Raw genomic sequence first — 26,606 nt, forward strand, 5'->3', positions numbered from 1 at the left:
GCCTTACCGCAATTTTTATCCATGATTTACTTTTGAAAATGGTCTGAGATTTTCTTCAATGTTTTTTTTATGGATTTTTTTGAGATTTGTCTGCGGGACAGGATGTCTCGCATGCATTTGGTGGAAGAATGTGCTGCCATGAAAATCTTTTAAATGTGAATAAGAATAAACTCTGCAAACTAATGTTGCCTCACTTTGTCTCTTCTTTCATTATTATCTTCAGGACCCTCTCCATTGATCTGAAACCCCGCCGGTCAGCAACGTTAGTAGCAGACACAACTGTTCAGCAGTGCTGTCAGACTCTGGGTTCTCCTGTCAGATTAAGCACATCCAGTCTACTTAAAAAAAATCCAAGCTGTGTAATCGGCAAGATAATGTGTAGTGTTCAAGCTACCATAGTGCCTGACTCTTGTACAAACGGAAGCAGAACAGCCAATAACAAATGTTTGTCATTTCATCCGGGCACAGGCTGTAATTTCTTTAGAAGGGTATGCTGTAAATGGCTTTATATTTGTACATGATGATAAACATGAGTTCAAACTAATTTTACCAGCGAACAAGAATATCTGGTGCTTTATGTGTAATGTTTCCATGACCCAATATACCCAGCTGTGATGAAGTACAGTGCAAAGCATGCCGCTTAGCCCAGACTTCAAATTTGTGTTCTTATTTAATTATCACATTAAAAGCAATAATAAAAAAATAATTGTCTATCATATGACAGTTAACATTAATTTTGCACATACACATCACATCCCATGTCCTGAAGTGAGTGATTTTGGGGAACAAAATTGATTGATATGATCAGATATGCCACCCTTTAGCCTGATTGTCTGAATGTAGCGTGTATGTGGATGAATTCTACACACACTACCCTTTGTCGATAAACCCATCAGTTATCGTGCTGCCCATGAAGATTGAAGTCTTTTTTTATGCAAACATCAGATTCCATGGTCGGCTTTGATAAAGTGCAATTGTTACAAAGCTGAAATTTGGTGATTAATTAAGTGATACAGTGATGAGCAGTTAGCCTGACAACTAGGGGGACCATCTGTCTTCTTCTGTGTTGATTTAAACATACTTGTTCTGCCACAGAACAACAAAGGTTCTTCTGTGGCAGGGATTCCTCTGCTGCTGTCAAACTGCTGGGTTTGGTGTCGAGCCGCAATGAGCTGGCTCTAAACCGGATTCCCCCGTCCCAGCGCAGGCTTTGAATGTCACAACAGAGCGGATTGTGTAATCAAAGTTCAGCTCTGCATGGCTTTTCCTGGCACTGCCAGCAGAAAATCCATTAATGTTGTACAGAAGAGAGCGGCCTGTGTTGATAATATCATAATCGCACTGGCTGAGGCATCCCTCCCTCTCTGCTTTTAGCTGAGAGGGAGGGATGCCTCAGCCACAGGACAACTGATGGACTTTTAACGTTTCCATCACTGATAGCCTTAAACAATGATAACTGGCTGAACGTGTTTGTTTACTGCTTGACATCTGAAGTAGTGAACTGAGGGCTGAGGTCTGCTTCAGCATGTGTCTCAGCATAGTGCCATTCAATAGTGTAATTTAAAGGATTATTGAAGAAGCCCTGAAGTTAAAACTGATGACTTGTTTGATCTGGTTAGCTTCATCCATATTTAGCTGCTTCCTGACAGCGAGGTTTCACTTCAATTCATCTCGCTGTCGTTTCTTCTGCCTGCACCACGTTCTGCCATCTCCTTCTTTTTCACCGCTCCACTCAGGCTATTTAAATCCTCCCATTGCCCCTTGCCTTTGCTCAAGAAGCACAATTTCCATCGTAGAGCTTTATCTTCTGCCTCACCTGCTTTGACAAAAGCAAGTAAAATGACTTTCAGCTATGAAAAGCAATTTTCAGATAAAGTGACCGTAGGCCTTCTTGATCCCTCTCCTCTTCTCCCCTTCTATGTGTTTGTGTTAAACATAAGCATATACGAAAGCGAGCAGAGGAAGAGATGGACAGTTTAAGGCTGCTTGTCTGCTACAGAGACAGGAAGTGCTCTATAATTTATGGAGGAAAACTCCTGTGTCTGCTTTGCTTGGTAAGTCATGTAAAAGCTCCTCAGTTTTCCCTCCTGGACCACATATGGAGATATCTTTTGAGGAAGGAGGAATTCTTCAAAGAATAAAGAATGTCTCTTTGACCTACTTGGAAGGATTACTGTGTCACATTTATGTCCAATCTATGTTCTGCACCCACATCAAAGATGCCTTATCTGTCCCAGTTCCCCTGACTTTTGGGATTCATCTTACACTACTTAACTTAGGGTTGGCATTATTTAATCTTCAGGACTTTAAGCCAACAAGAAGTAGGTTAGGAATTTACCGAATATAAACATGTCAGACAGTCAGCCGTGGTTTTGTTCACAGTGTGAACACAGATATACTGTAAGTGTGTATACCTTGGCCATTTGCATCATGGTCCACTGACCTCCTGGTGTGTGACTTTCAGGTTGAGCAGCTGGCTGTGTCTCCAGGTGTTGGCCGTCCCTCACAACATTAGAGTCCATCCGCCGGCTGTTTTAAGTACGGTACCACAAACTCTTTTGAGAGTTTTATTGGGCCACAACTTGGCTGAAGCTTTATCAAACATTTCCACACCCATCACCTGAGCTTTCTCCATGGTACCAAACTGTACATTTGGAGCCTCCTCCTGTTCTATATATTAATAATAGAATACAATAATAATAGAATATTTAATTTCACTTTAGCTGTGCAATATCTGCAAAATAAATAAATAAAATGTATTGCATCTGCATCGGCCGAGACATCACCCACAAAATCTGAATCAGATTCTTCCAAGACCCCCACACTGACATACCAACGTGGTTTTGAATTTTCTGTTCTACTAACTTAGAAGGGTAATCACACACAGCTACACTTCTGAGAAGCAAGACGTAAGTTTCAATGATTCATTCATCAGAATTACTGCCACTCAGAAATAAACATGTTTACAGCCTGGCAGAAAAAAAAGCTTCACACATGCTTCTCTTCCCTCACTTACTCCAATTGTCTTCACACATATGCCGAGCACTTGTTGGCTGCTTTTCCTTCACTCTGCAGGCCAACTCATCCACAGCTCACGTCAGCTGCTCTTTAAATGAGGTGAGTGTGCAGAGTATTTATTGGTCAAACAGGCCATACATAGCCTGGAGGTGTGTTTTAGCCTGCTGTCATGCTGAAAAACAAATAATGATCCCACTGAGTGTATCTCACAAAGACACAGCAGCTGGAATAAAGAGTGGTGGTTTGTCTGCAGCCTGATTCGTGCAGTCTGGTCTGAACAGCTGATGCTGAGATGTGTCTGGAATGTGGAGTCCAGTCTGAGGTTAGTTTATTGAAGAATTTTGGAACTCTCGAAATGTGTTTTTACAACATAAATGACCATATTTAGATGTGTTTGCCTGTAATGAATGTCAAAAACAACACATCCTCACCAATAAATGGCACATTTGGTTGATTTTCACCAACCCACAAACAACAGATGGTCATGTTTATGCCAGATGGCAAACTGATGTTATCTGACGTACCGGCTTATAAAAATCTGGAAAAAGGAAGTGGAGGGATGGATATTCATTTCCACCTTGGAAGTTGTGGTTAGTGTTCCCTTGCATGACCTGTGTGTTCTGTTAAAATCTTAAAAAAGGTATAATAATTAGGAATAAATGAGGCAAAACTTTCCCATGTCTCTTTCGGCCATTTTCTGCTTGTCTTGTACAGATTGGTCATTTCACAGTCCTGCATATATTGACCTCTTTTAGGGTTTTCCTGTTGAGGTGGAACTGGACATATGTCAGAAAACATCAGGTTAGACAGTCATAGAGCTACATGTCAAGTGATAACCTGCCATTTTACATGCAGATATTGAGACATTTCTCTAGCAATTTGCAGCCATGGATTAGACAAATGATAGTTTTTTGGGATGCAAAGTGTCTATCAGGCCAATCTGCTGAGATCCTACTAAAAGGAGTGCACTTTCTCCAGGAATGGGGATCTAAACTGAGCCAACAGATACTCTATTCACCTGTTTTATTCCATCCTACAGTACTTCTTTCTCAAGTTAAAAAAGGAGCTTAGTGGTCACCATTTAACATCATTTTCACTGTGGCCCACTTACTAAAGGACCAGGATGTCAATGTCTACAAAGAAGGGGTGTGTACTCCACAAATGTGGAATAAGTACGCACGTATAATCAAATTCAAGTGATATAACAGAAAAAAAAACAATCCTGACACACTCTATGAAACAGAGTCATTGCTTTGTCTGCAGTATATGCAGCAGCCGCTCCGCCTCAGTGACAGTGCTCTCTATTAAGTCAGCTATCAGACTGGAGCTCAAAACACTCTTCAAATGCTACCTGAACAGTCTGTTCCTCCAGTTGGAACAGGGCGCTGATAACCAGAGGAAAGCAAAGAAGAAGTGAACATAAAGTGAGGGAGGGAGGAGAGAGAGAGAGAGAGAGAGTGGATTAGTGAATGAGAGGGAGGGCGAGCCGGGTAACTGCAGGGTGGCAGAGTGAAAATGGAAAAAAAGGTGAAAGCAGAAATACAAGAAGGTGATGGCGGAATAAGTGAAGAAAGAAGGGCTATTTTCAGCTCAGCTTTCCCTTCAGTGGAGATAACACGGTGATATTTTTTTACTGCTTAATTTATGGAGGAAAGCTTCAGAGGGAACTTGAGGGCTTTTTATGTTTGGTAAACAGCATCCTAATGAGCACAAAAACGGTCAGAACGCTGAATTCTTATTCCAGCAGCACTAGTTCGCTTCTTAACTTTAAGGTCTATACTTATGTGAAGGTATGCATGAGTCATACTCGAGTCTGAGGCACAGACTCAGTGCAGGGGAGCCCAATAATAACAGTATGGTGCCTTTTCTTATCCTTATCCCTCTTCATCTTTTGTCTGTCTATACGTGCAGTGCCATCGCCGTCTCCCTCTGAATGAAAGCAGGGAGCTGATGAGAGGAGTGTTTTTTTTTTTCTCAACAGTAACACAACCTGCTGTAAAGTTCCCATGGTGTGAGTTTGATAATATTTTCCGAGGGTTTCCAGTCAGACCTCCCGCCTGCTATCTCAACCTTTTCAAATGTCACCTGCAGCCTATTAGGCAAAAACAAACCACCTTAAACATTAGAGTACATCTAAAATTAGTGATAACACATCCGCAGGCACACACAACTGGGTTAATTACAGGCCACAGCCACAGGCAAAACAACTGTGTATGTAACGTCTGTGGAATACTCAAAGGTGTATGTGTGTGTGTGTGTGTGTGTGTGTGGTTTCATCAAAACACTCTGTTAACCCGATGACCTCATAATCTCATCAGAACACACACACACACACGACTGTCAGTGACTCTGCCAAAAGTTTTTTAAAATCCTCTCCGTCTACGCACATGCTCAGTGTGACGTCAGCACACAGTGTCATCCGTGCCCACTGGCCTGTTCTGTTTCCTCTGCATTGTGGCCGCTTCACCTTATGTAAATACACAAGCAGCCAATAACAGGCAGTGATTTGTGACCTTTTAATAGTCTCATCCTGGTTTCAATTTCAATAAAAAAACAATGTGTCTCTATTTTTTGTTTTTCCCTTTGTAAGCGCTCCCAGATGTTTGCTTTATATAAAGTAAGACCATTGCTGACTAGATGCTAATGAATGGTGACAGGTCACTGTAGGTCTGAGAAGGTCATGTTGATTTAAATAGTGACAAACACTTTTAAATTAAATTTCATATTGTTTTTTTTTTTTATAAATTAAAAAAAGGATTACAAAAAAATCATCCTTGATACCTAATGTCTTATTTGGTCTTCTCAGACAAACTGTACCACAAATGTAATATTTGCTTTGTGACTGCTGCCACCTTTTGGTTGTCTGCTGTTACTACAACATTTCTAGGTTTCTATAAGAGAAAATAAGGACGGAGGTCTTCAAGGAAAGAGATATGTTGTTTAAATGTAGCTATGCTCATGATTAATATGTGGGGTCTCACATTAGCCAAGGTACATATTAAAGTTATTGTTATAGCTATTGATCAATTATGTTACCAAACCTATGCTTTATTTATAATAATAACAAAAATGACTAATCAATTTATAAAATCATATAATACCAAAATGCCCGGTTTTAAGCGTCTTTTGTCCAATTCAAAATGCAATTATTTGATTTGCAGAACTGATCTAAAAAATGATTACATTTATTTCAACTCTTACTACTTTACTTTACTAAATAATTAAATGTCAAGGCCGCCCACAGGTTCAGTTATTCAGCATGATTGAAGAGCACATTTAAAATCAGTCACAGAACTGTTTTCCTCTTCCTCACCAGTTCATCCCCTCACTTTCTACACATGCCTGCTCTGCTCTACATGGAGTAGGCAATGAGTCCAGGCCAGATGTGCTTCATCCCTCCTTTTGGGTGCATGTTTGCTGATTCTTTGGACTCCCTCCTGCTCCTCTCCTCTGCCCAGTTATTGCAGCCAGTCCCTATATATGGGGTTATGAGCTGAACCTCAGATGCTGACTGTGTGTTTGCCATCTAGGCATTCAGCCTGGTTTTGTTGCAGCTAGGTTAGCTGCTAACTTGTTCACTCTTGTCTGTTTCACTGCCCATTTCTCAGCCGTTGTTGAGTACCAGAAGAGCGTGCAGCGGAGAGCTGCTATTTTTGTTAACGCTCCAGTTTTCGGTGTTGGCACAGTGCAGCAGCGGTTGGCAGTATCCCATTAGAAGGTCCCTGGCCTGGGCGTTTCTGTGTGGAGTATGTACATTCTCCCTTCTTTGTCTCAGAGTACTCTGACTTCCTCCCACGTACCACAGCTGTGCATGTTCGGTTATTTTAGGTTGGAGACTCTAAAGGTGTGAATGTGAGTGTGACTGTATTTTTGTGTCTCTGTATTAGCCCTGCAGTAGACTGGTGACCTGTACAGTATCCCGCCTCTTCCATTAACAGCTGGGACAGGATCCAGCTGTAGTACAGGACAAAGCAGGTTCAGAAAACGGATGGATGGATTCCAGTTTTTATTTGTTTTGGAAGGTTCAGACATATTTGCACATCTTCTTTTTGCCTGGTGGAAAACAGCTAGTTAATGTCCTTGTTTTGAACATTAGCTCTTCCTGAAGTTTAAACTGGGCCAATCCAGGGATTAAACAGCATAAGATCAGATTTTTACAGTGTGCTGGTTATGTTCCGTACATCAACACCACCAATATTAAGGGCAATTCAGTTGCAGTCTGACTTACTTGTAGCTGCTTAGTAGGTGCAATTTGCTGCCTCAGCGATTGTGAATGCTCAGATATGCAGACGAATTAGTGGTCTGCACAAACCACAGAACAGATTCGACTCTTTAATAATAAAATGACCTTACACTACAGAGTTCTTTTATTTGTGTACGTCCAGCACACATCTGCTTCACGTGTTGATTAGCTTTATGTTTGAGAGCAAAACTCATTTGCCAGGCACTACTCTTACAGCAGCCTCATAATTAGAGCAAAGTGGATTAGAGTGTGCTTGACTGTGCAATGGTGTGAGGCTGCTGCCCAGATGAGTGTGAGGAACTGTTATTTGTTTGACAGTAACAAACCAGACGTGTAATCCCGTAATCCGTGTTAGTAAGAGGGTTTGTTTAAAAGGTGATTATGGAAAGAATTTATAGTGTTTGTGGGATATATTTACAGCAAAGCAGAAGAGGAAGAGGAGGAGGAGGAAGACCAGACTTCTGTTCATGTCAGTAAATAGCTTGTTCAGTTGCCATGGAAACACTCTTTCCCCTTGTTATGATTACTTCAAGTGCTTCTCATTAATGTTGTCAAGGCTGCATTTCTCATATTATCAGCACATGAAAACCACACAGGCATGCTGTGCAAGGGATTTTTAGCCTCTTTTATCTTACTGTTTTGGTTTTATATGCCAGAGCTTTAGTGATATGGTTCACTTTCTCCTGCTTTTAAACTACACGTGGACAATCCCTTCAAAAACTCCCCTTCCCTTGGAGACCAGAAAGAAATTCCTATGCAGCCAAATGAGGTTGAGAACAAAAAGGCATTTCACACTGGCAAAGGTATTCAAAAGCACTAAGCAAAGGCAAAAATCCAAAAGAAAAAACACAGGTATCACTTAAACTCTAAAACTGCAAGCTGGAAACGCTCCGCTGGACACACAAGACGCTCTGGCAGGGAGTGCAGGGAGGCAACGACGGAAAAGAGCTTTTCAAAATAAAACAGGAAATAACCCAAACAATCCAAGAAAAAATACAAATATACAAAATAACAACAATAAGGAAATTACAATAGTACAAAAGAAATCAAAAACCTTAGGACTCAATCAAAACACAGGATCATGACACATATGTGCTTTAAAGGTAGAGTAGGAGATTTCATTCTGATGCACTTTTTGTTAAATTAGTGTAACTTCTCTTTACAACCTGATAGCAACCGATTAGTTTGGCAGTTTCACATTAAAACGAAGAATATTAATCATCTGGAAGCTATAAAACGCTAAAAATATCAGCCAATCCTCCGGGTGGACCCTGCGCATGAGTATTGGCTGGTTGTCACTCTCTTCCTGCTCTGTGCACCAGAGAGGTACGTGCATGATGGCCGAAGTCACAGCTCGTGTGTTTACTTTTGAAATCTGGCTGACTCTCAATGAGTTTTCAAAATCTCCTACCCTACCTTTAATAATGTTACCCTAACCTTGACCATCCAGTGTGTCATTTCACAATAAAAATGATGCTAAAATGATGTAGTATGTAGTATGCTATCTACTCACAGTTCCATGATGACATGATGGAATATCGGACCTTTGCTTTTATCAGATTCAGTGGTAGACACTGCATATGACTCTGATAAATGATAATAATACTTATTAAAATAAGGAGAAAAGCAGGCAACTGCTTGGGGCTCCAGGCCAGCCGATGGCCCCTGACAGCTGCCAAACTTTAATCTACAGCAGTAGCAAGGTTATTGTTTATACTTGTACCCAGAGTCCACAGTCCTTGAAAATGAGGTAAATGAGGGATTGAGTGGCTCAATTGGTTGACAATGAGAGGTGGAAGAAAATGACAATGAAAGGAGGAGAAAGCAACTCATGAAGAGAACAAAATCTGACATAGATACACCTGCTCAGGTTATCATTAGGGTGTTTCACTAGAGCCAAGAGCTCATTACCACAATCTGGTAGAACAATCTGGTGTCGAGTGAGAGCAGAGCCAAGGTGTATAAGCAGGAATTAACCGGGAGATAAGGGACAGGTGAGCCTGGTGTCTGCCTCGCCAGCAGGGAGGCCAGAGCACAGGAGTGAAACCACCACCACGGCCATGACAGCATGGCAGTAGGAGGCCTTCCTTTTGAAGTTTTTAATTGTGCTTTATATATTTTATACATTTTTGGTTGTTGATAGATTTGGACAGTGGTTGGAGGGGCCCCCTGTGAATTTTTGCCTAGGGCCCCAACAGACACTAGAATCACCACCAACTGTTTGCCATGTTGGATGTCTTTTGCTTCTTGGTGCCCAGAGGTTGCCAAAACCTATTAGAATTCAAGGCCCACCCACTAGCTCCATTTTCTTGTCAGCCTGCTATGCAGGATAACACCTGCTGATCCATGACTTAAGCAGTGTGAACTCACACTCTGCTTCCTTGCACAGCATGCCACTGCTTCCTTTTTCTGTTTCTGGAGAATTATTACACAGTGATTATTTCAAGAGCAGTGGCAGCAGTGAAGGTCAGAGGACGGGATGCAGCTGTGCACATAATGCGCAGTGCTTTACAGACATTCAAACTGCGGTCTGCCTGCAAGCTGCCAACGGTTTGTGCTTTCACTCTCCATCATAACACACAGAAAGGGTCATCATGGCTCCATCCTTAATTGCCTGTAAATGCAATGATCATACTGTGGAAGCGTGGCCGTGTCAAGCCAGATTAAATGCAATGCATGGAGCTTCAAACAGTGTTGCTCAGTTCAATATAACTGAGGGCACTTAACAGAAATGCAGAGCCCGACCCCTGAGCAAGCAGTTCAAGTGACAATGGCAAGAAAAACTCCCCTTTAACAGCATGAAACCTCAAGCAGGACCCGGCTGGTCCTGCTGAGTGATGGCAGAGCAAAGGAGGAGAAGAAGAGGTCAACAGGACAGGGGAAAGGAGAGAAAGAAGAAGAGTAAAAATATGAAACAGGCAATACAGAGGACAGTGTGAGTGTAAAAACAACCTGTATGTGTATGAACATTTTTCACAAGCAGGACAGCAGGACTGTGGTTGAGTTTTGTGGGTGAACAGGATCATACTAAGCTGCTGGTATTTACATAGAAAACATTTTCTGTTCACAACTGCTGCTTCGTTATGAGCTGGTTTGTGTTTATGTTGAGCCAAGTTTGACGCTGTATTTCCAGTGTGGTTCATGTCCTCTTGTTTTCCTGGACAGAGGACAAGACCAGTTTTCTTAGGAGGCATGTTATTTGTGAGTGGGATATTGTGGGTTTCTTCCTTTTTTTCTTTTTAAATGTCAGACAAGCCATGTGTGCATTAAAGGTAGGGTAGGAGATTTTGAAAACTCAGTGAGAGTCAGCCAGATTTCAAAAGTAAACACACGCCCCTTTCTGTCGGAGCTCACCCCGAAGCCACGCCTCCCAATCACATGGACGTGCATTACCTGAAGATGAGCTGTGGTCTGTGACTTCGGCCCTCATGCCATTACCTCTCTGGTGCGCAGAGCAGGAAGAGAGTGACAATCAGCCAATACTCCGCGCAGGGGCGCCTCGTAGGATTGGCTGATGTTTTTAGCGTTTTATAGCTTAAACAGATGATTCATATTCTTCGTTTTAAAGGGAAACTGCCAAACTAATTGGTTGCTATCAGATTGTAAAGAGAAGTTACACTAATTTAACAAAAAGTACATCAGAGTGAAATCTCCTACCCTACCTTTAAAATCCTTTGATGAATGTATTCATATTTTTTGTGTTTATTTAATAAGAAATGGTTGTTATACTAGACTCAGACATTCAAACTCATGCAGGTTAAGGATAAATAGTGATTTATGAATAGGATTTATGAAAAAATAAATATGTTAGTCACTGTGGTAATATCGACTTAAATCTTTTAAATAAAGTCCTTTATTTTTCATCCAGTTGATGTGAATAGTTTTAATTTTCCCCCACATGTTTGCAGATTTTTTGCGCACACTGTAGCGCCATAGACCGTATGGGTAGCGACGACTGACGTGAGCAGCCAATCAGCGTTCAGTTTTAGCACGTGATTAACAATCACAGGAAGTGTCGGAAAAGTTTGTTTTTTCCTTGTCGCGCCGCGCTTTGCAGCACCGTATGTTTGCTGTACTGCAGCTTTATACTTATCTTGGTTTTAAAGTATACGTTTGGTTCAGGATGTTATGAGCTCGTGGCGGATAGACGACGGGTTTTGCCTTGAAGGAGACGTGAGTAAGTTTTGCTTTGTTTTGATTGTCTGTTTGCTAGCAGTAGTCAGTTAGCCTCATAAACACGCATGACCTTTGAAACTTAAAAATTAGCCTAATGAAATAATTCTTACAGCATGTCTGTTTATGTCAGCTGGTTCTCGCAAAAGTTTCAATATAGTATTCATATGTTAATTAATAATTTAGCAGAATCACACCTGCCGGTGTGTGTGTGTGTGTGTGTGTGTGTGTGTGTGTGTTGCCAGTAAAGCACTTCACAGCACACAATCTCATAAATAGGTGTGGAGAACCGTGTTGGGAGGTTGTTTTTGATCATGAGAAATTATGTTAGATTTATGTGATACCTTGTAGTATTTTTAGAGCAATTTATTTTATTTTCCAAAGCCTGTAATTCAGAGAATGTCAGAGAGGACTGTCACTAGAGTCCTGCACAGGAATAACCTGCCAGGTTGCAGACCAAGACAAATTGCACAACTGCAAAATAGAGGCCTTCAAGCCAGACTGAAGTATACTGGGAAAAAATGGTTCCCACAATATCATTTTTTTGGAAGAATGTTCATGCTTTACTATTATAATTTTGTGTTAAAGGGTTAAAAAAAAGTTCAAAGTTTAGCGTGACCCGTGAACAGATAAAAACTTAACCCCCAGGGAATATTGATTTTTTTTCTGCAGTTTTAAATCACTGTTTAAACATTTATGGAAAATACCAACTATGTGCTTTACTGTATTAATTCTATGTTAAAAAGTAAAAAAGGCCATACATTACTGTGGCCCAGAACAGTAACAGTCAGTGTGTTAGGTCATTTTTCAATTTTTATGAACATTTACAATTTTATATTTTCACTGTTAAAAAAGTTCAAAGTTTATACATACAAATATACAAAATATAACATCATTTTTAAACCAAAACTAATTTTTTAAAACTAATTATGATAGTAAAGGGTTTTTATATTTCTGGACAGTTTTTGTTACTATCAGAATTATATGTATTAAATGCAAAAAAGTCTAGCATAATATTAGTGACATTTTGTCCTACCCTCTTTTGTTTCCCCATGCCTGTGTGAGCTCAGATACATTACTTTTCAAGTGTAATTCAGTGGGGATCAGTGCTACACTGAAGGAGGATAACTTCAGAAAATGGATGATCGGTTTTAAACAGATGCCTAATGTGAAATTTCTTACACACCAAAGTTGTTTTATTAGGATATAGTGGGTAATTGTTTAACAGTGACTTGGCTTTATTTGCATCATATTGCACACATGTATCCTTCACTGAGTGCAGTGTTATACCTTAATAAAAAGGCTACACTGCATGAAAAAAGCACACCACCACACAAATATGAGACCCTCAGCTAGATTCCAAAACAAGTTTTTATTGGCCAATTTACAGAAAGTGCTGTAGTGACCATTCTAAAGAAAAACAGACCAAAGAGTCCAGAAAAAAAAACAAAAAAAACTTTTACACATTATACAAGGTTTGATGTTAATTTCACCGTCCTCTTCTAAAACAAACGTCAGGACAACAATAGGGCTCGGGCCGATGCAAAATCCACCAAAGATTTCAAGAGGGAGGGGGATGTGCAAGGAGGGAGGTGACGTCACAAGACCGGGTGTCACAGTAGATGAAAACTTTTAAACAACATATGAGATCTTTACATGAACATACAGTAGAGCTACAGTATACACATACAGTAGGTTCTCCCAGCTATACCCACAGGACAGCTGTCAAAGGCTCACTAGGTTAAAGGAGGACATTTTCCAGTGTTTGTGACTTTGAACAAACCCTCTGATGTACCTGTGGCAGACTGCGTCATCCGTTCTCTTGTTACTAACAGTACAGACAGACTGGGTTTAGAATGGTCAGAGATTAATGCCCTTTCACTGCAAGGTGAAAAAAAATCTTCCACTGTGTTTTCTGATTATGTGAAATGTGTCACACTGCCAAATGCATTTACCTCTCAGTGCTTTTCTTTTAAAGCTGCACCAGGCAACTTCACAATTTGGTAGCCTCAAGCGCCAACTAGCAAAGTGTGTTTTACAAGATGTGACATCACTCCCTTGGCCTACTTTTCTTCAATTAATGCTGCCTCTCTACAGCATTATCTAGCTATTCACTCTAGAAAAATTGTAGATGTAGAAGTAAAGCTTGAATGACACTGTATGAAATCTTCAATATTTTATCGTAAACAAAAAGACATTAAAATGCATTAAGGAAATTAGGGGAAGTGCAGAGTTGCAGAAGTTTGTCCTTTTAAGTGTCTCTCCAAATGCTAGAAAATCGTCCTCTATAACATAAAATATTTAATGCATGGTTCTGACTTTTCTATGACTACTTTGAGTTAACAATAGCAACAATAAGCTGAAGTATGTAAAGTGAGATGCATGGCAAATACACTGATATTGATATATTGGATTAACTAAAACACACTAAGGGATAGAGTCCACCAACCCCCTTCTGTAGGCTGCCTGTGTTTTGAACCCACATACAAGGAAAGCCTAAGGCAGGGAAGCAGCCTTAATGCCTTTTAGTAGTATAGCTTGTCTTCTTTTTTAGGATTTTGCATGTGTCCACGCTTGAGGCATGAAGAGTGATGGAATGCTCTTTTTTTTTAAATTTAACACATCTGCTTTTTTACACAAACATCTTGCCTAGTGCAGCTTTAAGTGACCCGGTCCCTAGGAAGGCAGTGGCACATCCACCTGAACAAACCCGAGTGGATGTAAGCTGGAATGATCTGAACACTGAGCTAGAAACACACACAGAGGACTCAGGGGCCGCTTCTGCAGGCTAAAGGGTTCAAGGTGTGTACATACATTATGAGGAGGTTGCATGTGTGTTGTGTACAGGTGGAAGGGCAACGTGGGGGTAGGCTGGTTGGGTACAAGTAGATGGAAGGGGAGGGGGGATGGGGGGGTAGGGGGTCAACTACTATACTCAATATTTACAAGAAAGGAGCGTATAAAAATGTACAAGGAGACTCCTCTGTCTTTCCCGAAAACCCAGAACTCAGACCTCTCGGCTAGTTCTTCAACGTAATGTCTGCGTCAGCACACCAATATTTTTTATTCATTTTTTTGTTTGTTTTTGAGTACCATTGAAAATATGCTATTTCTGTAAAATCACCTGGCTTTGCCACATAGGCTAGAATAAAGACTGATAAATAACATGAAGTATACAAACCAAAAATACTTTAAGTTTCTTTACTTTTGCAACTCATTTTTTTCTTAAATAAAGGCTGTTTTGCATTTTTTTTAATTATATGGGACATCAGAAATCTCACTCTGAAATTTGAAATGTCAAAGTGAATGCATGTTTCAGGGTTTGATTGATTGACTAAATGAATCTATTACACCGCTGTTTCACTAAAGACTGTAGTTGTGGTGTAGAGTGTAATGTGAGAGAGAAACATCTCTCGGGGGATGACTGAAATTTGGTGACCTGTTCCTTTAAACAATGAAAGTCATCTGACTGAGGAGAAGTTTTAGTGTCATATTATTTCTTAACAGCTGTATAAAATGGTCACAAGGCTAAGGTTAAATCATTGCATTGTGTGTGTGGTTCAGTGTAGTCTTCCAGTAGGGGGCGATATTACCTCATTTTTAGAGCATCATCATCACATAAAGTCTTTTTGTTTCAACCGTTGTTTCAACCTGATTGGAGGTTTCAGTATGGATTTGTTGCACAGTGTGTGCATGTGTGTGAGACCGTGGATGTGAGTGCGTATTTTAATACGAAATTGTTGTTTTGTCCCAGTTTTGGCCCTTCTTGTTTGAGCGTTGAATCCTGGGTAGCTGGACGTCCACTTCCTCCTCGCTGTCATCTGACTCAGCGCTGGTGATGTCGTCCTCTTCCTCATCGTCTTCCTCCTCCTCTTCCTCCTCCTCTTCTTCCTCTTCCTCCTCCTCGCTAGCTTCTTCCCCTGCAGCCTGGGGCTCCTCTAGATTCTGTGGTGAGAATTCAAGAAATATAATTATCTAAAGTTAGTTTCCAAAGGGAGAAAATCTCATCTGTTCTTTTTGTAATTATTTAACAGATAAGCAAAGCTTTAGTGTGACTCTGCTTCTGCTGCAGAAAATCAGGTCACTTACAGCCACTCCATCCTCCTACATCTTCCGCCCTCTTACCTCCATTGGATTGACTGTGATCGTCAAAGCAGAGTCGTCCCAGGTTGCGTCTGCCTCTTTAGCCGTCTCTGCCAGCTTCACCTCCTGCTGGTGGGTCAGGTGGATACGGTATATGCCCAGCACCACCACCACCACCAGAGCAGCGATACACATTACAATTACCACAGTGGCGGCACTTGGCACACCTGAGAATAGAGAAGAAAGAGAGGTAATGAATTGATGGCAAAGTTGCCTTCATTTCTCTTATCTCTCTATTATGTATTGTAAGTAGTTAATTGTTTTGTTGTTTTGTATTTATTTTTCATGGCGCTATTCCGAGCTCTAGTTCCTGGGAAGGAGCAACATAAAACTAAACATCCCATGATGCACCTCCAGTATTTTTTCATCTTATAGTCCCCCCACTAACATCTTACATAATCATCTTATGTCTCCTGCTCTGACCTCTGTACTGTACTATGTAGCTATTATTGTGTTTTTCTAATGTTCTCTTATGTAGGATGATGGCGCTCTTGTGAGAAATGTGTATAGAAACATAGAACCTATTCTATTTAGGTCTTACTGTTGGCACCTGTTGCCATACTTCGATTTTGTGGCTGACACCTTTACTGTTTAGTTTCTCTTTTACTGCTTTAATCAACTTCAGCTACAGCAGCATTTGGTGTTTTTTTTTTTTTATAAATAAATGCAGTGAACAGATTCATACAAACAGACACAAAGCAGTGAGCTTGTGAACATAATGGAGCATTTAACAGCTATAGATAGAGCCGTTTCTCTTAGGGGTTAGAGAGGACACGAATAGCAGCTAAAAGGAATTATTTTATACTATCTATAAATACATAAATGTGCATTTTATTTAATGTAGTTGAAAAACACAGTCTTGGTCTTGTTGAACTCATTAGACATGATGTGCACTTTATTGAAAAGATCTGTTGTTCAGTTCTAGGTCAGAGTCATTTTCTATACAACATGTAACTCACACAGCAAAGTTATTTGATTTACTAGCATGGCCACCTTCAGGTGTGTCATGTATGCTTTTACACCTTGCCTGAATATAAACCGTTAGAGAAGTGTTTCTGGTCTCTGTGTAGTACATGGCTGCAGAGATGTATCATAGGCCCTGTTTAGCAGCATAACCACAGCGCACCGAGGGACTTCTCTTGAACTAAAATGTTTGTATCGTCTGCTCTGATCTCCAGCCTAGTGAGATAACTAGACTTCTCTGCGCCTGCCCTCTCTCCAGCAGTCCCTCCTGGTGCATATCTGTGTGCATGCGTGTTTAACGAGGGCGAGGCTCACAGAAGACTCTTCAGATGATCATTTGATTCAGTCTAGTTCCTGGATTTTCACACTAAATTCACAGCCTTTGATCTTTCAGTCGAGCGTCGTGCAGCCCATCAAGTAACTCGAGTGTTTGAATGCAGACACGCAGACACACTATGGGCATTTCTCCCTTCATTCATTAATACTCTGCATATGTCATGATATTATTGTAAATCTAAACATGCTAAAGACACGTCATAGCTAAAAACAGCTTTTTCCGTTTTTTTGGTCTGTTATATATATTAGTGTGGGATATCCATCTTCCCACCACCCACTGTGCTCATCCAACCTTCTTTTCACACACACACACACACACTCTCTCTCTTTCTTTCTTTCTCTCTAACACTCTCCAAGTCTCTGGGCTGTTAACAGCATTGGCCACTGAACTCTCCAGGACTCTAAGTAGAATCCATTAGAGTCTGATGAATAATTAAATCTCGTGTGGTAGATTAAGACCAATGTCTCTCCTCCTCACCATGTTCTCTTTACTTCAGATCACTCAAATGCACCGAGGGAGGGGAATAAGCCTCAATCACTGAGGACTTGTGTGTATGAGAGCAGCAGTCAGATGAGCAGCGTGATAAACAAACTAGAAAGCGGAACCGAGTGTTCCCTTGAATCCCACCATGTTTACCCTGGAATACAAACATTCTTCATAGGCTTCTCTTTACAGCAGTGACCCCAGAGTCTCAGGATTTTAACCCTCTGTAGCCAAAAGCACCCACTAGGGCCTAGTGTCATCTAGCTGTTGTCATCAGTGTGAAAGCTCTAATTGCCATTTATTCACAGGTGAAATGACTGATGGATTTCTGGGCATTTGTTAGTTATTTAGAAACAGGATATGTGAGTAAACATGCTATATTTTGCTCCTTACTGTACTTTGTTGTAAAACCACCTGTGTGTGATCCTACCTGAGCTTTGGCTGGGGTACAGATCGTGGATCATGGATGGATGGTGGACCACCTGCATGTACTGAGGCGGTGCTACCATGTGATTGACATGCTCCCCGGCTTCTGCACTGTGCAGGACGCTCACCTGTGTTGGAAACAGATGAAGAAGGTATGTTTTTTAGGTATAAAGTGATCATAGTTATCATTTTACATTCTTAAACATGCCCCTTGCAGCTGATTTATTCCAGACTGACAAGTAAGTCTGGGAGAAGAGGAAAATAAATGTATTTATGCCTTTTGCAGGGAAGGGTCACTTCAATACAGGAAGGTCAAATGTAATCCGGATTCTACTCGACATGATACAAGGTTCAGACTGTGCATTGTGAAGGAGTGTGTTTCAGAGACTGTATAAATAAGTCAAACTTGGTTCAGACTAGGGACAGACACAAAGCGTGGCTAGCTGACACGTTGGGCAGGTTCTGGCATTTATCATCAAGGTTTCTGCTGCCAGCCTGGCTAACTCTAGAACAGTTCAGGGTCTCTGCAGGAGAAGATGAAGTGCTCGAGGCTGCAGCGTGGCTTCTTTTAAATAGTCGAATCAGACTGTGTCACTGTGTCTACAATAGCTTCTGTTCAGGGTGTTTTGGGCCAACTAAATCGAATGATTTGTTTTGGTGGTAATTTCTCCAAGATGTTTTGCTGCTAAATGGTGAAAGCGATGCTACTGGAATGCCTGCTGAGGTTCATTTTTCAATTTGCTTTGAAAGACCTGAACTAAGCCAGTTCAAGTACTTGGGTCAACAAGGAGTGAAAAAGCAGCATGGGCTCTGCTGCCTGCCGCTGACCATTATCATTGAGTGTTAATTGTTATTTTTGCTGATTTTTTTATAATGTGACCACTTATTTCAGAACTTCATAACACTTGTCCTGTGATATGAGGGTATGTGGGTAGAAGCTTCCATATTTATTTATATCCATTTGTCATGTAAACCTAATAAACTGAAACACTCAGTAAAGGTGCATTAACCTGAATTATATCTTGATCAGAACTATTAAATAAACCTACTGCCAGCAGACTACAAGTGGAAGTGGAACTTTAAAAAACGTGTTTTGTTTCAGGATGGTAAAAGTGGCAATACAGGCTTTGTGCATCATATTAACTTTGCATTCTCCTCTACTGGAATTGAAAATGATATATGCATCAAAGGAAGCATTAGAGGGCTTCTGTTGCATCTCTGATTTAGCATTGAAGGTAGTAACAGTGCTGTGTCAATGTGCCGGCTGGCATGGAATGCTCTCTGGGAATCGCAGTTATGAGGCAGACCTCTGGTTGTGCAACCCCAGCACAAGGCTGCTTTACACTGTATTCTTTTTGTGAAAGTAACTAAATATTTCTTTAATGTGGCCAAAAAATAGCCTTTTCCTTTTTCTCCATTTTCTTCCATCCTTTTTAGACCTATGTGAAGATCATAATGGTTGGATTTATACAGCAGAAAAAGGGCAACTTTGGCAGCAACGGAGGACACTTTTAAATGCAGCTTTCAAGGTTGCTAGGTGACAGGTGCAGCTTTCTCTGACAGCCAGCAAAATCCTCCAAGGGCCAAACTGTCTCATTCAATAACACTCCGTTAGACCTTTATGGCCAAGCCTTTGTAGGCCTCATCCTTTCAGTTCAAGACACAACAGCATTACACTGGGGATAATATAATGATGCTAAACTAAACAATATCCTTTAAAATGGAGCGCTTGTTTCACATCATCCTGTATCTTTGACTTTAACACATTGAATCTAGAGCATCAGTTATTGGCAGGTGAAGATGCAAAATACTGGCCTGACCTCTAGGTTGAACTCGTTGCTGGTGTAGCGTCCGTTGAGCTCAGAGCAGGTCAGCCGAAACCGTCTCTCCGTTAGCTGTTCAGGCCGCCGATTGTAGTAACGCACCTGTCGAATCACCTGTTCATAGTTGGACATGGAGTCTACGCCTGTGGGCGGAGGCAGTGGCAGCATAGGGTTGTTATAGCTGCTGGATGTGGCACATAGTGTTACCATAGCAACCTACCATATATGGACATGCCAGAGGTGGAGTTGGTGGCATCAAGGTGTTTTCCAAGCAGAGTGCTCCTCTGCAGCTGGAGTGACTCCTGCTCTGGGCTCAGCTCCTCCCCCAGCACCAGAACATCACAGTAGTCCAGATTGTGAATGATCTCCTCCAGCACGCCGGGTCGATGTGCTACACACACAAACACACACACAAACACACACAAACACACACACACACACTGTAATCTTTGTTTGATGAGGACAACCAGAAATAAATCAGCATCAGTTTTCCCTCATTGCATTTGGTTGTAGGTTTTACAAGCACATAGAAGTGTTGGCAATAAAACTTTGTATTTAGGGTCATCTATTTTAGACTATCAGTCTATTTTAGACTATCATCTCAGCTGCTCTAATGAGCTACACTGCAGTTCTTTTGGAAGTTTTTTTGTCCTCTCTGTATGGTTACTTTAGCTAGATTATCAAATGCCTTTACTCTTATCTCACTAAATGAACCAAATGAATAATTAAATTCACTGTGCCAAACCAATGTAAATGTGTATACCTGTACTTGTCACATGTCACCATCTAATTGCTGTTGCCGTGCAACAACAAAAAAATAGAATAAGATGCTGCCTGCTTTGAAGAACTATAATTTGATAAGTAAAGCCCAACACCTACTCCTACTACCAGTTAACTCTCTGAACTCAGAAGGAGCTGTGAGCGGCTGTGGTACCAGGTTCCTTCAGACAGCTCCCATCACAGCAGTTCTGTGTGGCTGCTGGGGCTCTTTGACAGTCGGCTAAGCACTAGCCTCCACCTCTACCCAGCCTTCTCCCTCACTGCAGTTTCCCAAGGGAGGGAACTGGCTATGCCCATTTAACGGCTTCCCAGTGGAGAAAGACAGATATGTGGTGTGTGTGTTTGGAGGGAATATGTTGCGGGTGGAGGCAAAAATGAGGTGTGTAGAGTGAGCAAACAGGAAAGTATGTCATAGAAGAGAAGATACTCTTGTATTTTTTTATTCTTAAAGCCGCTCCTTAGTTCATAGATTTTTTTTTTTGCTGAAGGCTGTTGCAGGTATCACCTTCATGTTACTTTTTAGCATCTGTTAACTCATGCTTTTGCTTAAGCAGCTACACTTGACATGAACCATGGCAAATATTGTACCCATTTTTAGGTATACACAACCTAAGATCAATGCTGATGCTGCTCTGCTGGATGTATAAAGGAGGTTAAGCTGGTAGCACCATAGAGAGAGAAGTGCCTATGATGGGTGACTAAATCAGTCGTATATGTTGTTACACTGTATGCACATGAAAAGGTGGTGAAGAAATGTCTCTCTATCAGAACAGTCAGACTGAAATATGTCATTTTAAGAAGATTAAAATGTAATTTTTCTACACTGGTTCTGACTGTAAGTAGCATCTAGTCTGGCCTCAAGCCAACATGAAAGGAAATAGTAAGCTGACAGGACCGACTGTCCCAGGTACTGTTTGTGTGATCGCGCAGCCAACAATAGTCCTAGAGCTTCATTGTGGGCGGGGTGAAAGAACTAGGGAGAATTAGAAGAAGTAGATAAGGGAAAACTGGGAAAGCTGCCGAGTGCAGAATGACTGGGAGGTAAGAAATGGACAGTAAAAAAAAAAATGATGACCATTAAAGGAAATGCGCTGAGCATTAAACATAATGAGTGAAAGAAGTAATGACCTTCGCTTTGAGTAAAGGCATCTGAATAATCCTTGAAAAGATACTGTAGAATGAGAAACGGAGAAATGAGCTGAGCATGGGCTCAGTGGAAAGACAAATGAATGACAGAGCACAGAGGGCGAGGGGATGATTAGCAAGGTCCAAAAGCAACTTATTGCATGCCCTGCAAAAGAAAAGTGCAATTTATCTTGAATCCTTTAAGCCTTGAGAGAACACAAAATCTGCTCATTACCGAACCTCATCGTGACTCCCTCTCCCACACACACACATTGGTTTCTCTTATTCTTCCTTTCTTTCCATTCCTATGTCTTTCTGTGGCTTTCAGCTAATCTGTTCCTGCCAGCTGGAGTCTCCATTTCACCAGCAGAAAGAGCTCAGCTGACTCCTGAAAGCAATGCCACTTTCGGCTCCTTTTCCTGCACCGCATTACACACAATGGGAGCTAAAACCTCCCTCTCGCTGTGCTTATCTCCTCCTAATTGGCTGCCGGCGGCAGGGCCCGGGGCCGAGGCGGGCAGTTCCTGCCTCGGTGGTCAGATCGTTGAACGAGACTAGAGCCACCGGGATTTAAATGTCATATTCATTTGCTGTCGGTCAAGGTAGTGTGACCTCTGAAATCAGGCTTTTGGTAGGTAGAGGTCTTACTCAGCAGGAGGGAGTCTGCACTTTGGGTTGGGACAGATATGCCCCCCCCCCCCTGGAGGGGCTAATACCTACACACTGTGCAGAGGTGTGGACTGTGCAGCAGGAAATTGACTTAACATATTGGCAAGGTGATCTGAACAAAAGGCTCCAATTTACACTGCAGGCTACTGCTCATGAGAAGAGCACCCTTTGGTTGTGTCGGCCATTTAAGTTGTAAAAGAACAAGGCATACTTCAGTACCCATTCAGTGAAAAGTTGAACTTGAATTCCAGGAAACTTTTTAAAGAAATGAACCCAACTGAAGCTATGGTTAGTGCACATTTTGTTAGATAGTCAGAGCGTAAAATGATTCATTAAATGCTTATTATCAGTTATATCAGATAAGGTAGCAGGGCCCTGTTCTGGCTCTATAAACACTATAAACTCCTGCCGAATAATTATAAACCTTTTTTTAAAATCTTTTTCTAAAATAGCTTTAATAAATAACATTTTTGCTGTCTTTTAATATCCATATCTATATATTATAATGGCCAAATACAGCCTAAACTGCATAGAATGTTTAACCCGCAGTAGCACAGTCAGCCTCTGAGGCACGGCTGCATGGTGGCACCACATCTGGGTGTCATTGGCTGTGTTCTCATGTTAAAGTTCCTTAAATATTTTAGATGACTCACCATTAAGTTGAAATTTTAAACTTAAACATATAGTATCCAAAGTTCTTTTGTAGCTAACCCAGCCCATCTTATAAAAGCAGACTTTGCTTGTAGTTGCTTTCGCAGATCAGACGTGTGTATGTGTTGATTGTGGACTAATTTATTCATTTCTCCCTCGTCCTCCTCTGATCTAACAGTGTGGGTGAGGGAGGTGTGGTTGGATGCCAGCAGTCTGCTACAGCTTTCTGTTGTGCTGCCAAACTAGCTGAGCAATGCCCAGTTTTGGGGGATCCAGTCAAATCTGGAAAACGCCCTGATTGCCACATATTCTAATTTATTCCAAAAAACAATAAGTTGAAGAAGTCAACAAGGTAAAAAAAATGCTCTCTCCCTCTGTTTGGCTGTTTGAATCCAGAGCTGGATCTGAATACTTCTTCAGCTTCTGCTACATAAAGGATGGATGAGCACAGCTGAAATTCTAAGAAGCTGATTTGCATTCAGCATTTATTAACATTTTACACATGGGCTCGGGTTGTGAATACACGATGGACAAATATGTACAGTAGTTATGTGTTGTCGACTGTTATTCAGATGCTTAAAAATGAAGCTTCCTCACTGTGGCTTCGATAACGTCACCAAGTTAGAGAATTTGCCAGTGCGAGAGCACAACTTTTGTTTTCTTGAGTTCACAGCCCATGCAGATGTACCAGATGAAAGAAGCACTCGCTGCTGCTGATTTACAGTCTCATGAGGCATTATAAAATGCTCAGCTCTCTCTGAAGGTTTGTTTTGCAAGACAGTTGGCACTGAATAGGCTATGGGACTTCATGAATGAGTGAATATTTCATAAATATGAGAAAAAACCTGCTAAAATATTTAGCCGACACAGACTTCGACCTGCAGGGAGGTGTGTATCTCCTGATTTGTGAGGTAGACTCTTTTATTTGTTGGTGTACAAGGTTATCTTTGGGAAACTAACTATACAAGGAAATTAGAATTATTCATGTGTGAGAATGATCCTCATAGAGAGTTACCCTTGAACGTAGGGCAAACCAAAGTTCTAAAAAAACTACACAAACACAACATAATCAGGATATGAAATGACCTCCTACTACTAGAACCTATTCCATGCTGAAGCTTGACCTGAGGATGGTGAAAGATGTGGACCAACCAGGAAATGTGTTAAAACAGATTTCTCAATAGCTAATCACCCTTTTCCATTTTTCTCTGTTCATTTGTCGCATATGTGACATTGCGTACCTGTGTGATGAGCAGCGGTGTCTGCCCTGGTGACTGTGCTGATGATGTGGAGCTCCTGGAACAGAACAATGCCCTCTGCTGCTCTGAAGTCAGCGGCTGGCCGACTCAGTCTCTCCACTCCACTGATGGTGATCCTGGGCTCGCTGGGCTGCAGCACCATCACCACTGCATCAATGTCGGGGATGGTGATACAAGTGTCTTCACCAAAACACCTGTACAGGAAGAGCAGTGAGAGCTGGGTGAGGGACTGAGATTAAGAATATTAATTTATTATTATTTTCATTTTTTAATACATATATATTCATGTGAGTGTGAATTGTGTGTGGTTGTTTGTCTGTGTGTTGCCCTGTGATGTACTGGTGACCTGTCCAGGGTGTACCCCGCCTCTCACCCATAGATAGCTGGGATAGGCTCCAGCCCTCCATGACCCTGCACTGCAGGACAACGTGGGTTCAGATGATGGATGGATGGATGGAATAATCGTGTTGCCTGTGGATGTCTAATGTGTTTATCTGTCAGTGATTACATGACATTAACCTAACCTTAAGCCATCTTCTAACACAATGTTACACAACTGTTCAGTAAAGAGGAGGTCTATTCAGGGGACACAAGGGATGACAGAGGGGGTGTGTTTCATACAGTAATTCTGCCCCTGACACATGCTGCTGTATACCTATGCAGCATCAGAATATAAAACTGGAACACTGCTGCAGCTAATAAAACCTTATCAACAGAAACCGGACCTCTTAGCTGCACTAAAACCACAGCTGTTAAGTCCAGGCCAGAGTGTGTGCAGTTATTCAGGGGGTAAAATGCTCTGTCATGTAAGTGCTTGGGCAGCAGACACACACAGACCAGCAGTGATGTGCCTGCTGCGTTGTCTGCGTGCCTGTCAGCGTGAGATAGCACATGTATAAACGCACAGCATCCTCTGCCATCCTTGAATGGATGGACACATATCGACTCTCCAGGTCCTGAGTTAGCTAACTGTGAGCGCACAAAACAGCCACACTGAGAGAGCCTTATCCAGCACACACACACACAGATCTGCCAGAGTTACACAAATGAGTGCAGACATCTGAAGCACAACCCTTCAAATGCATTGGCTGTCTGACATGTACACACAAAGTAAAGACTGCAGATTACACATCAATCAAATGGAAAATATAAGATATTAAAATGAGAAAAGGAGCAGTTGAGGGTGAGGGGGGCATACTTAGGGTGATGATGCTGGTTTAAGCAGTGAAAGCTGAACAAACAAGCCACATTTTGTTTTTAGATTTCACCGAAGGCCTTTTAAGCACACCAACATCTGTCAGTGGGAGGGACATCAATGCATTTCCTGTGGCTCTGTAACAAGCAGGAAATCATAACAAGTTTTTTCAGAGAATTGAAACCTGTGCTATATGAATTCAGCTGTTAAGCACCCCATATTTTCCAACCCTACATTCATACATAAATTATGCTGCCGTGCATGAATCCATTTGATGACTCTCCATATGTTCTCTCCATCTCAGGCTGGGTAGGTGTGTACACATTCGTACAAATAGCATTAGAAAACTGAAAGAAAATGGCAGAACATCAAAGAGAAACATTCCAAAAGTCAGAACTTTTAGCTTAGTGTGAATAATTGCACGCTGTCTCATCTATGTACAAAATGCCCTTTGAGGGGTTTTCATATGTAAGCTAGACAGGCAGGATGCCAGCAGCTGGAATGCTGCTTAAATAGAGGACTCATTAAAAGTAGTGCAGCGTTAGTGATAGATTAAAAAAAAAAAAGGTAAATAAAATTCAGCACACGGCCTAAAAGGAGAATTGTGCTGCAAATGTATCATGTCCACAGCCCTTACCCACATACAGGTTGATGAAGGATTTCATCATTAAAGTGTATACATACTATATCTGATTGTTGATACATCCATGGTATCTACAATTGCTCAACCACGAGTTAATAATTGAAATCTTTCTATTGCTGTTAGTGTTGTTTATGTATCAGAAATGTTGAGTTAAAGAGAGTTGAGACTTCAAGGAATTTACAAACCTTTTTAATTTACTGCGCTACCAGGCTGACAATAGTGATGTTGCGTGGATATTTGGATTAAGTCCTAGGTAATCCAAATATGTGCTTGCTTTTGGAGTGGCCATTTTTCCATTGATCCTACCAGACATGCTAGCACCGATGTCATGTGAAGGTAGATCTTTGTGTGTGTCTATGGGAATGATGTGCAAAAATAATGCGTATTGAATAAAGCTAAGTACTAATTATTGGTGTGTGTATATGTACGGTATGTTGACATGAGGCAGACCAGAGCTGAGGGAAAGCCGAGGCTTGCATCGAGTGAACACAGGTAGAAACAGTGTGGCCTTTTCAGTTACAGTCCTCATAACACAGTATTATAGTAATAAATTCAACAAAGACCAGATTCTATTTATGGCCTTTGCTGTAGTGTTAGCTTTTCGGTTTCAGTGCTATCAGCTTGTCAGTTGATGAAAATTCACATTTACTTTATAAATCTATAAAACTGTCAATC

The 26,606-nt window shown here is 41.3% G+C and overlaps 1 protein-coding gene across 1 annotated transcript in view; it reads right to left on the reverse strand.

The window, feature by feature from the left end:
* Positions 1-12,955: 12,955 nt before the first annotated feature.
* Positions 12,956-26,606, reverse strand: part of LOC114445041 (calsyntenin-2-like) — a 219,611-nt gene continuing 205,960 nt past the window's right edge. Inside the window, exons 12-17 of the mRNA XM_028419985.1 lie at positions 24,076-24,287; positions 19,830-20,000; positions 19,607-19,752; positions 17,791-17,914; positions 15,560-15,744; positions 12,956-15,379 (exon numbers count right to left, since the gene is read on the reverse strand). Coding sequence (XP_028275786.1) covers positions 15,161-15,379; positions 15,560-15,744; positions 17,791-17,914; positions 19,607-19,752; positions 19,830-20,000; positions 24,076-24,287 — 1,057 coding nt within the window. The 3' untranslated portion in view covers positions 12,956-15,160. The remainder of the gene's footprint in view (positions 15,380-15,559; positions 15,745-17,790; positions 17,915-19,606; positions 19,753-19,829; positions 20,001-24,075; positions 24,288-26,606) is intronic.

Source organism: Parambassis ranga, chromosome 13, assembly GCF_900634625.1.
Source record: "Parambassis ranga chromosome 13, fParRan2.1, whole genome shotgun sequence".
NCBI lineage: Eukaryota > Metazoa > Chordata > Actinopteri > Ambassidae > Parambassis > Parambassis ranga.